Source organism: Netta rufina, assembly GCF_964035555.1.
Source record: "Netta rufina genome assembly, chromosome: 28".
Classification (NCBI taxonomy): Eukaryota; Metazoa; Chordata; class Aves; order Anseriformes; family Anatidae; genus Netta; species Netta rufina.
In genome coordinates this window covers 2,994,261-3,005,758 of record NC_140152.1, presented here as the reverse complement: position 1 = coordinate 3,005,758, position 11,498 = coordinate 2,994,261, and the positions used below count along the sequence as shown (strand labels likewise).

The following is an 11,498-nucleotide window of genomic DNA, read 5'->3' as shown; positions in this document are numbered from 1 at the left end:
TTCACCATGGCCAAAGCTGCGTCTGTGGTAAAAGCAAAGTGCTCCGTTTGGTTTCTGCGCCAAGCGGTGGAGAGAATATTAAATCCCCGATGTTCCTTGAGGGAAGAAGGAGCTAGCAATTGAAGATGCAGGGCGGAGAGTTGGGAATCCTGGGCTGTTCCTGGCTCTGCTATTAAGGCGCTGCGTGACCTTGAGCGAGTCAGACACCTCGTGCTTGCAAATCCCAGCCTCAGCCGGGGAGGTGGGCGCCTCGCCCAGCACCCCGACTCCCTCTGGCTTCTTGGGGGGGGCCGGAGCTGCTCTGCAGCTTGGCAGTGCCTGGCCTGGCTGCCAAACGCTCGCAGCTCTGATCCCACGCTAGGACGCACGTGGGCCCCGGGCACGGAGCTGCTCGCTGCAGGTGCTGGGGCCTGCCTATGCTCGCCTTCCACGGAGCTTAAAGCTCCCAAAGCCTGGCCTTGCTGTTTCCCTTTCGAAACGGGGATCAGACGTTAATTAAAGTGCTATTAAATGCCCTGAGGTTGCAAGCTGGAGGCTTTTGCTTTTAAATGCAAAGCATTTCGCAGCTGGAGGATTTGGGTTGCTGAACGTGGCTGTGAGCGCGTTGCCCCGTTCTCATGCCCGTACCCAAATAGTTGGCCCATTTCAGTGGGGTTTTAGCAGCTTTGAGGTTGCAGGGGCGGAAGGGGAGGCAATGGAGGAAGTTGCACGTCTCTGAAGCTTCCTTGAGAGAAGATTGTAATCTGCCTTGCAGAGAGAAAAGTTGCTCCCCTTTCTCCCTGCCTTCTTTAGAGCCGGGTGGGTGCCAGTGCATGGTAAGAAGCTTTATTTTGCAGGGCTTGCTGCTTTCCAGTCTTAATCTCAAGTGCTTTTTCCTGTCCCAAAAGAGCAAGTGTTCTTAAAATGTCTGCAATGCACTCTTAAAATGCTCTTGTCTCGAGGAGTTTACAAATCTGTCAGCTCCTTTGATCCTCCAAGCTTGCTTCTGAAGCTGTAGGATTATTTGATGCCATAAAAAGGAGATGTTTTTCTTCTTCTGGGTACTGAGATCCTGAGAGGCATTAACTGGGAAATCACCTACCACAATCTTGAGCTTTTCAATATGTAACAGGCTCTGCTGGGGATTGAAACACAAATGATGTAGGAGGCCTCCACCCAGCTGTCCTGTGAGAAAGGTAATTGGAGTGTGAAGCGTGGTTAAGCCAGGTTCAAGGTATCTCTTTTGGATAGAAAATTTGCAGCTGTAGCTGAAGCTGAGTTAATTTCCTGTGAGAGCAAGTGGTAACGGCCGCAGGAAGCGCAGGGCATTGTAATGGATGCTGGGGAAGCCGGGCAAAAATTGCTCTTCCTCGAGAACAGGAGAAGCGAGCCTGAGACTTTGTCGGGAGGCACTTCTCCTGCGAAAATCCAACATGTGGGGCTTTATTTTTAGGCAGAGGATGTGGAGGAGAGCAGATGTTCCCGATGACTTATTTTGAAACAAAAAAACAACACGCTGCTTGCGCTACAAAATTAGCTCAGAAAGCCACCGTCCCCCTGAAAGATGCTCGAATGGAAAACTTCCCAGCATCTCCCTTCCCACAGGGTGGGGAACGGAGGTGCGACGCTGGCTCTCGCTCTTTCAAGGCGACGTCAGTGCCTTGAAACTGCTCCTTGGGTTGGGAGCCGTGTCTCGGGCAGGGCTGGCTCTCTGTCGGGAGGGTCGTGGGGTCCTGCTGCGTGCTGCCTGCAGAGCAGTGCCTCCAGGATTGCTGGAGTTGCTCGGGAATACCACGCTCTATCAAAGGCCCGGGAGGAAGATAAATGGCTGCGCTGGTGGGGGGTCGGGGGAGGGCTGCGTGAGTGAGGCTGCAAAAAAGCAGGGTGTAACCTGATAGTGGAAAATCCTCGCCGAGGGGTTCTGGCGAAGCACGCAGGCTTGCAGCCTTTGAGCTGGGACAGATGCGAGGCTTCAGTCATCGGCGTGGAGCAGGGATCGCTGCTGGTCCCAGTGTGTAATCCTCGCAGCGTGCTGCCCCTGCTCCTCTGCCTCCCTATCTGCAAAAAAAAAGAAAACAAAACCCCCTTATCTCTGGTTGCAGCTCGAGCCCCTTGCTCGGAGGCCAGAGCAGATTTCTGTCAGCTCTCGAGTGAAAACAGCCCCAGCCCCACCCAGCAGCCCCAGCTCGTGCTCCTCGGGGCTCTTCTGTTTTGCAGCGAGTCCCAGAGCTGCTCCAGCTCGGAGCTTGGAGGCTGAGCCCTGGGCCAGCCAGAGGAAGGGGGTGCTGGGGTGCGGGGGCAAAAGCTGTGGCCTGGGGAAATGTTTCTGCCTTCCTTATCAGAAAGCAGTGCAGATAATCTCCCCTCCCTGGTGCTCGTGTTGTTCTCAGGGCTCTGTGGCTCTCCAGCCAGGAGGCAAACGTTGTTCTGGAGCTATCCCCGTGCAGCAAATCCTGCTCTGCTCCACCTGGGGCCTGAGCCTGCTTGGTGCTGAGTCCCCTAGCAGAGGCAGCGAGGTGTGCTCGGTGCCAGCCGTGCAGCCAACAGCCGGGCGGATGCTGCTGCAGCAAGGGAGGAAGCAAGGGACAGATAGCAGAGAAGAGGGGGGCAGCCCCGTATCAGCAGGGTTTTGCAAATAAAAAGGGGTTGTGGTGGTTCAAGGGGGGGGTTGATGCGCGGTGGCAGCTGGGGACACCTCCAGTGTCTGCCATCCCTGCCCCTCCTGCTGCCTTCTGTCTGCGTTTGCCTTGCTCTGCCATCCGGGGAGCAGGAAGGGGCTCTGGTGTCTCGCGAAGCTGTTCGTTCCTCTCCTAAAAAGGACAGTTAAATACCACCAAAAGGACAGCTAAGACCTCCTAAAGCTCCTGTCAAAACAGCAAACGCGTCTGTGCGAGGGCTGCTCCAGCCAAAGCACCAAACGTGCCTCTTGCCTTCCCCTGGCTCAGCCGCTCTGTTTGCATTTCTCCTCCTCCCCCTCAGCTTTAATCCAGGCTTGCAAAGACTCGGCCTGCCCCAGCCATGGGGTGATGGGGGGGGGGCTCTGCCCTGGACCACCCCCAGCCCGCTCTCCTTCCCCCCCAGACCATGGCTGTGCCTCTGGGGCTGCTGCTGGCCCTGCTGGGCTGCAGCGCGGCGCTGGACCTTGCCCTGGAGGAGGCGTGGGAAGGCTGGAAGAGCCTCTACGCCAAGGAGTACACCAGGGTAGGTCCGCACGGGGCCAGCTCCTCTGCTCCTCAAGCCTTGGAGCACGTGCTGGGGCCAGCTCCAGAGGGGTCTGCACCCAACGTGTCCCCTCTGGTGCTCCTGGGGGGGCTGTTCCTGACCCCGGGCTGCTCTGCCCCTCGGCAGGAGGCTGAGGCTGTCCGTAGAGAGGTTTGGGAGAAGAACCTGCGGCGCATCGAGCAGCACAACCACGAGGAGGCCCAGGGGCAGCACACGTTCCGCCTGGCCATGAACCACTACGGGGACATGGTAATTGTGCTCGGCACCTCCTCCGGGGACTGGAGGCCCCTCGAGGCACCCGGGGCTCGAGCCAGGGTCTGGGGACACCCATCCTACCCCGGGGGTGCTGGTGTCCCTGGCATTGGGCCGCTTCTCGGGCTACAGCCCTGCTCACACGCGTGTGCAACCCACAGACGGACGAGGAGTTCAACCAGCTCCTGAACGGCTTCACCCCGGCGCGGCAGGAGGAGCCTCCGCTGCTCTTCCAGGCATCGCCAGCTCTGAAGACGCCGGCAGAGGTGGACTGGAGGGCCAAGGGCTACGTGACGCCTGTGAAGAACCAGGTGGGCACGGGGAGGGCAGCAGAAATAGGAGGCTGCATCCTTCAAAGCACCAGAAATCCTCTGGGCAATCCAGAGCACGGCGTCCCCCTCCTCCGTCAGCTTTTTGGGGGATGCTGTGATACCCCCCTCATCTCGCCCAGGGGCACTGCGGGTCGTGCTGGGCGTTCAGCGCCACGGGGGCCCTGGAGGGCCTCGTCTTCAACCGGACGGGGAAGCTGGTGGTGCTGAGCGAACAGAACCTCATCGACTGCTCTCGGAAGCTGGGCAACAACGGCTGCCACGGCGGCTACATGACCCGCGCCTTCCAGTACGTGCATGAGAACGGCGGCTTGAACTCGGAGCACATCTACCCCTACCTGGCCACGGTAAGGGGCGGCAGGCAGGAGGGTGGGGACGCGGGCAGAGCCGTGCCCGTGGGTCCTCAGCCCCGGTGGTCTTCTCTCCCCGTTTTTAGGACACGTCCAGCTGCAGGTACAACCCCCAGGACAGGGCGGCCAACTGCTCCGCCATCTGGCTGGTGGCCGAGGGCAGCGAGGAGGCGCTGGAGCAGGCGGTGGCGACTGTGGGTCCCGTGTCTGTGGCGGTGGATGCCAGTGGGTTCTTCTTCCACTTCTACAAGTCAGGTACCACCTCCGTCCTCACCTGGAGGAGTGGGGAAGGGTAAACCGAGGCAGGGTTACTTTGCTGAGCTCAATAGGGGAATGTCCAAGGGAATAGGATCAGCCACGCTGCTTTTGCCTGGAAATTAAGCCATTGGGGCCAACCCCCGGCTCACCCCATTTCTGCTCTTCCCAGGTATCTTCAGCAGCATGTTTTGCAGCCACCAGGTGAACCACGGGATGCTGGCCGTGGGCTATGGCACCAGCCAGGAGGGCGGGAAGAACGTGAGCTACTGGATCCTAAAGAACAGGTAGGGGTGGAGGTGCTCCCATACCCCCTGCCCCTCTCACCCCCTGGGCATGGCCCGTCCTCCCCTCCTGCTGGGGCTCCTCTGTGAGCTCAGAGCCAGGCAGGGGGGGGACACAACAGGACTGTCCCCATCCCACGGGACTCTCCTGTGCTCCTGTCCTCTCTCTCTGCTTGCCCTCCCTCGACAGGGCCAGTTTTCCCCGCGTGGGAACGCAGATGTGCTCATTCTTTGTCTCTTCCTGCAGCTGGTCGGAGGTGTGGGGCGAGCAGGGCTACATCCGCCTGCTGAAGGGCGCCAACAACCACTGCGGGGTGGCCAGCCAGGCCAGCTTTCCTCTGCTCTGAGCCTCCTGGGCCGGAGCACAGGGCAGAAGGCAGCCGTCGCCACACGTCCCTGTCCCGCCTGGCTGCAGGGACAGAACCGGGTCCTTCGTGAAGGGGTTTTTGTTTGTACGTGGGGAGAAGCAATTAAAAGTGGCTCGGCTGATCACTCTGTTGTCTGCAAAAGGGGGCAGGTGTGCTTTAGCTGCCTCAGCACGGCTGGTGCAGCTGGTACTTTTCTTTCCCTGCTGGGAAAGCCAAAGCTCCTTTCTGCTCGGTGTGAGGAGCTTTCTCTGCCTTGTTCCCTTCCCGGTGCCCCTTTTCCTTCCACCGAACTCCCAAACACCACAGCCAGGACTCGATCTTCTGACTGTGCCTCCACTTCTGCTTGACCCCTACAAACCCAGCTCTTAAAAACAGGTCTTTACTGAAGCAAACCTACATGACGAGGCAGAAAACGAACCTCCCTCATGCTGCTGCTTATTGCCAACCCCTTGGTTCCCAACGCGGGGCTTTGTTGCCTCAGGAGGGTGACGGGTGCCAGGTTGGGCTGAGGGGGTCCCACAGCTGCCCTAAACCCCCCAGGGCCACAGCCTGGGGTCCATGGGGGCACTGTGAGGTGGCCACTGTCCCCTTGTCCCCTACCCAATGCCTCCACGTCCCCTCCATGTCCCCTTGTCCCCACAATCCCTTCCCCATTCCCCCCTCCCCCCCTCAGCCCTGCCCACACCCAAGATGGCCGCCGCGGCGTCGGCCGAGCGCCAAGAGCCCGCCTTGAGCCCTCCCGGCCGCCGTAGCGCGGGCTTCCTGGCCAAGATGGCGGCGCCCAGCGGGAGGAGCGGCCGGGGGCTGTGGGGAGCGGTGGTGGCCGCCGCCGCCCTGCTGTGGCTGGGGGCCCGGGCCGCCGAGGGCCCGAGCGCCGCCGAATTCGACGTGAGGCCCGGCGGGGAGGTGCACTCCTTCTCCCGGAGCCTGGTGAGGGCCGGGGAGAGGAGAGGGTACGCGCCTCGCCCCGATTGGCGGGGGCGCACGTCGCTCTTCCGACCCCGCGCGGGGATTGGTTGACAGCGAGGGGAGGCGGGATGAGGGTGGTGAAGGGGGGGGTCCGGGCTGGTTGCTATGGGAGCGGCTGGGGGGGGGGCGGCCCATAAAGGGGGGCGCTGGGGAATTGGGGGGGGTCCCCGGCCCATGGGGGGGGGCTCTGGGGAATTGGGGGGCTCTGCAGAGGCTGGGGGGGCCTCAGGAGGAAGGGAGCCCCCCCGGGAATGGGGACCCCAAAGGAGAAGGGGGGGCCCCAGGGAGGGTCCCCAAGGAAAATGGGTGCCGGGGGGGGGGCGGGAGGCGCCCCGGGAAGGTGTCCCTCGAGAAGGGGGGGCCTGAGGTAAGGGGCTTCCAACGGGAGGAGGTGTCCCCAGGGAAGGCAGGGGGTGGTGAGGGGAAGGGGGTGGCCAGGAAGGGGGGGTCCCAGGGGAAAGAGGCTTGCCAAGGGGACGGGGCTCTGTGGGGAAGGGGGGGCAGGTCCCAGGGCCCCCCCTGAGCTGTAAGTCCCCACAGCAACACCGCGGGGTCCTGCTGGTACCCCACAGGACACCCCACAGCTCACCCCACAGGATAAGGGCCTTGCAGCCCCAACCAGCACCCCAGCCACACGGCCGAGGGGTGCTCCTCCTTGTGTCACCCCCACCACATGCTCTCAGGCGTTCCCAGATCTCGTGGCGTGGCTGAGAATTTGCCTGTGCTGAGCAAACTGTTGCTCACACAGAGCGTCCCGCTCTAACAAGGCTGCTGGTCTGCTCTTTTCGCAGGGAGGTTACACCTGCACCTTCACGTACTCTGCTCAGGGAGGAACGAACGAGGTGAGTCAGGAAAGCCTTCAAATGGTTCCCTTACCCTTAGGCCCTTTGGCTGCACAGAATAAAAAAAAACATTCAGGATATCTGTGTTGACACCGGTGGTGACTGGGAAGGATGTATATGCCCCAGAGATAAAAGGCTGCTATTCTGCCCCGAGCCTCCTTTGGTCAGTCATCGTCCTGTTCCCTAAGTTTAATTCGTGGCCTGGACAAGAAACTGCTTTTTTTCCGGAAAGGAAGTGTTTTCCTTTACAATCAGCTGATTCTAGGGCCCAGGAGCTGTGAGGGAGGCTGGCTGCAGCATTTCCAACGCTGCACGTTTGCAAAAGTAGCTCTGTTGGATTCGCTTCTTGAACAGAAGCGACCTTCGTGCCCCCGTGGTGTGGTTCCAAGGCCGGGGCATTTGCAAGGTTTAAGGTCGTGTGCCTTCCCCGGGGAACGGAGAGTGACAATTTCACGCCCCAGTCGGTAGGAAGGGCCTTGTAGGAGTAAATCTCGTGTTCTCTAGGAGGCTTGAAGGTTTTTGTGGCTCGTGCTGCTGTTGCAATAAGTGCAGTACAGACAGACACAGTTTGTACTTCCTTATCTGCAAGTCCTCTGAATAAAAGCGGGTCTGTTTATTTTAGTGTAAAAGGGAAATGAAACTTTAACTCTTTTCAGTAATGGTACTAATGGAGCTGTGGAGAGCAGAGGGTGACCACGCCTCGTGCCTTGCGAAATACAGAATAAAGGGAGCCAACAGCAATTGTCCTGAAACCGGGTTATTTTATAGTGGTTGACGCTTGTCGTGCCTGCAGCTGGGAGGCAGGGGGTGAGTGGGAAGTGGGAGGCTCTTATTTGCATTAACTGTGGAGGCCTTTCCCCTCTGCAGCAATGGCAGATGATCATTGGAGTCAGCGAAGACGACCTGCTCTTCTCCTGCTCTGTCTGGAGGTGCGTTGTTTAACCCGAAAGGCTCTGAGGCAAAAGGAACAGCAAGCCAGGTGGGATCGGGGCTGGGCAGCTCTGGCTTTCCTCTCCCACGAGGTGCTGTGACTCCAGGTGTGCTCTCGAGCCCGGTGCTGGTTTCTAAGTGCTGTTCTCCCCCCCCTGTCATCCCGCTACACTAGGTGGAGCTACGAGAGAGCCAGAGGTGGCTGTGGAGGGAGGGAGCCCCGAGTCCTGCTGCTCTTATACACCTCCACCCTCTCTGCCAGCAGCAGGGACTAGAAGAAGCTGCCTGACTTGCTCCTTCACTAGGAAATCAGAGCAAGATGGTCCCTAATGCTTGTGTCCTGGAGAGCTGAGAGCCAGCGTTCGCCCTTGTGCCTGAACTTCCCTGTGCTCTCACCTCCTGCGTAGCCTTTTCGTGTTCTTTATGTCAAAGACTCTGCTCTCGTTTCAGGCCCCAAGGGAAGTCTTATCTCTTCTTCACCCAGTTTAAAGCTGAAGTGAGAGGAGCCAAGATAGAGCACGCCATGGCTTATGTAAGTCCCATCTGATCACGTGGAAGTAGGCATATGGGAGGCTGCTATGCAACATGAATTGGACATTGAAAACATTTATTAGGCATCTGTCCAGTAAAACATACGCCACCACACCCTTAATTAGAGAGTGGTGGCAGTCAGGAGGGCGTCCTCAGAAAGGAGTTCCTGCACCATGTTATTTCTGCTCCCTCTGTGCCATTGGTTAGCTGCTGGCTTTGCTGGTGTCACTGGCTCCAGAAGACACCATCCTGCCCAGGTGCAAAGGCAAGGGGAGTCTTGGTTTAATCTCAACAAATTCATTCTTCCATTTCCTAGCCTAGAGCGATGCAGCTTTCAGTCACCTGAAGGGCACAAGTCTGTAGTTTAAAGGAAATGGAAACATAGCCAGGGATTTTCCTTCAAATTTCCTTTGCAGATTTAATTCTTTCACTCCACGTTATTAAAACACGAGCTTGTTGTCTTTCGAAACGTGCTGTTTGTTTGCCTTAAATACAGAAGCTTCTTGGATTGCCTCAGTTGCCTAAAACTTCTTCCTTCCCGTTTTAGTCTCAAGCTGCAGTGGGTGGACAAAGCGACGTCCCTTTAAAGCAGGAAGAGTTTGAAATCACTGAAACAACAGGTCTGTGATCAAGAGAACCATGTGGGAAAGGGCCTGGTGTGGGAGACAAGCCTGGCTGACTACCAGGAGACGAGTGTTTAAGCTTAAAGCAGATAGGTGACAATATAGAGGCAGACAGTGCACATTGTGGAGTCGGGAGTGTAGTGCTCTTAATCCACAGTTGGCAGCGAGATTTTGCAGGTCCTACTCCAGTGTAAATGCTAATTAGCATGGGGGAAGAATGGGTTTATCACAACGTGCTTGTACTGTGCATAGAAGGAAGTGCAATGCCCGACTTGCTGGCTTTATCGTCCTGGAAGGGAACCAGCAGGGCTGTTTTGTTCGTGCCTTACCATCTGTTTATCCTCTGCTTGTTTTCTCTCTTTCTAGTGTCTCACAGGGAAGGCAAGTTCCGTTTTGAACTGTCGAAACTCATGATCGTAGCAAAAACACCCCGTGATGAGCTGTGACCCCACGGACACTGTTGGGCAGGGCGTTTTGGCCGGAAGACTGTGGCAGATAACGGGGGTTACTTGTTACTGGCGGGTTTTTCGGTCGGCCAAACCTTTCGTGTTTTCCATATTGAAACGTGCTAGGGTCCAACACAAGTGGGACTTGGAGGTGTTAAGACAGATGCATTCTGTCTTGTGTCAGAGTAACAATGTGCTTTGCAGCTGGAAACCTCCTCTGAGACTCCTGATCTGCAGCCAGCCGTTCTGTTGCCCGCTTTCTGCTTCACTGATCTGCTGAATATGGTAAAGCTCCCCTCTAACAGGGCTCCTTATCTTCCTTGCTAGGAAGAGCAATGCAGAAAGATAAGCAGCTGGATTTAAGCAAGGTTTGCTAAAGGAAAGTTGTTAACTCTGGAGTCTCTGGAGGGTGGTGACAGGATTTCTTTCTCTGCCAGCATTGCAGGAGAAACAAATTAAATTGGGTAGGAGGGGGAAGGAAGGGATAGGGTTGGCCAAAGCTATCTGACTCCTTGTTGAGTGCAGCTATTGAAGACCGTCGCTGGCTTTGCTGGAGAGGATATTCTGTTCCTGCCTTAGCGCTGATTGCAGGTTGGGATAAGTTGGCATGGGGAAGGCAAAGCTTCTTATTCTGACACAACCCAGGAATCAATCCAAGCAACACTTCCATGTCTCAGTACAACTGCAGGACTATTTTATACGTACAGAAGCAAATTTTTTTTTTCTTATCTAGAGTAATAACAGTGAGGGGATGTGGAATTCCTTTCCTGTGTAAATAAACAAATAAATAAAGCATCGTGCTCTTGCCTGGGCTTGCTGTGGTCTGTGATTCCTGCCCTCTCTAGCTGGATGTCCAGCGAGTGGCGTGACCTTCGGCGTTTGCTTGGCCAGGAGGAGCTGAGGTGTCACACAGGAGGCTGGAGGCTGCAGAGGGTTTATGGGGCCCACCCGAGAGACAGACATCCCAGCAGCAGCACGCAGAACCTGTAAGTTTATGTAACCCAGTGCTGTCATGAAGGGTGCTTTGCCCAGAGGTGATGCCTCGTGATGGCTGTGGTCACTGGGAGCTGCTTTTCCCATTTTGGGAGGAGTTCCCTGGTCTTTGGCAGTCTGGGGGTGCCTTGCACTGGGGATTTTACAGCTGCTGTTTTCCAGGCTGTCCCTGGATGCTTCCTTTGTGTGTGAAGGAAACCTGGTGCCGGTGCCAAGCCCTTGGTGGGTTAAGCACGGGCCTGGCTGCTGCACTGGGGTGTAAGAAACACCGAGGACAAAGAAAAATGCCGTGTGTCAGGAGATTCATCTGCGCAGAGATGTTTCTTGCAATTAAGGAGCATCGTGCAGCTGGTGCTGACATGCACCTCGAGAACAGAAGAGCAAAGCATTTCTGGCTGTCAGCACAGCAGCCGCCACGGCAGCATCCATCAGCCCCGTTCCGCTTTGTGTGTTCTCTGCATCTGCCAATACTCCACCGAGCAGCAACGAGCTGTTTCCAGCTCCGGCTGCTCCTCAGCACATACCTGACAGCTGCAGAAAGCCCAGCAGGGACAGGAACGTCTGTTCTCAGATGTCGCACACCAAAACCGACTTCTCCCTGCCCTCTCCAAGGGGCCAACAGCTTTGTGAACCTTGGCTGCGTTCTCCGTGCGCACCTGTGAACGTGCCTACCCCGCGTCCCGAGCTGCCCTGTGCAATTAAATTAGGTGTGATATTTGGAGCCATGCCAATGAAATGGCAGAGATTGGGGGGTTTATTTCTTTTTTAATCTTTAAAGCTGAAACTTATCAGCGTCTCAAACCAGCAGTGGAAAGGGAGTGGTGAACGTGAGCGGCTGGGCTGCTCTCCGCTTGGCATCTGCGAGCAGTCGGCAATCGCCTGTGCCTGGAGACATCCCATGGAACAGGAGGCACAAGAAGGTCAGGAAGATAAGGTCGGCTGAGATTGTGCAGCGTCTTGTATGCTAAAAGGGCAATTTTCAATGCTCAAAGCAAAGATCAGAGTGTGGGAAATAGGCCACTGCCGGCGCATCCACGCTCTGAGCGCACAACACGCCGTAACTCCGTAAGGTCACCCCTTGCCTTTTGTTCCCAGGGTTGTGCTTTTTTAGCTCCTGCTGTGTGG

General features: G+C 57.0%; 2 protein-coding genes across 4 annotated transcripts; both read left to right on the top strand.

The window, feature by feature from the left end:
* Positions 1-155: 155 nt before the first annotated feature.
* On the top strand, positions 156-5,146 carry LOC311219647 (procathepsin L-like). 3 transcript variants are annotated; one of them, XM_084302871.1, is made up of 9 exons: positions 156-815; positions 1,112-1,175; positions 3,061-3,180; positions 3,328-3,450; positions 3,615-3,764; positions 3,905-4,129; positions 4,219-4,387; positions 4,560-4,674; positions 4,919-5,146. In XM_084302871.1, the coding sequence occupies exons 3-9, from the start codon at positions 3,064-3,066 to the stop codon at positions 5,016-5,018; spliced, it is 999 nt and encodes a 332-aa protein (XP_084158997.1). In that variant the 5' UTR covers positions 156-815; positions 1,112-1,175; positions 3,061-3,063; the 3' UTR covers positions 5,019-5,146. The 3 variants fall into 3 exon arrangements, with proteins under 3 accessions (XP_084158997.1, XP_084158995.1, XP_084158996.1); XM_084302869.1 differs by lacking the exon at positions 1,112-1,175; XM_084302870.1 differs by lacking the exons at positions 156-815; positions 1,112-1,175 and having other exon boundaries at positions 2,588-3,180.
* A 583-nt stretch (positions 5,147-5,729) lies between these two features.
* Positions 5,730-10,185, top strand: MYDGF (myeloid derived growth factor; the record flags this gene model as incomplete). The annotated part of the gene is made up of 6 exons (XM_084302678.1): positions 5,730-5,969; positions 6,800-6,850; positions 7,718-7,779; positions 8,231-8,312; positions 8,859-8,931; positions 9,301-10,185. The coding sequence occupies 6 exons, from the start codon at positions 5,730-5,732 to the stop codon at positions 9,378-9,380; spliced, it is 588 nt and encodes a 195-aa protein (XP_084158804.1). The 3' UTR covers positions 9,381-10,185.
* Between the last annotated feature and the right edge of the window lie 1,313 nt (positions 10,186-11,498).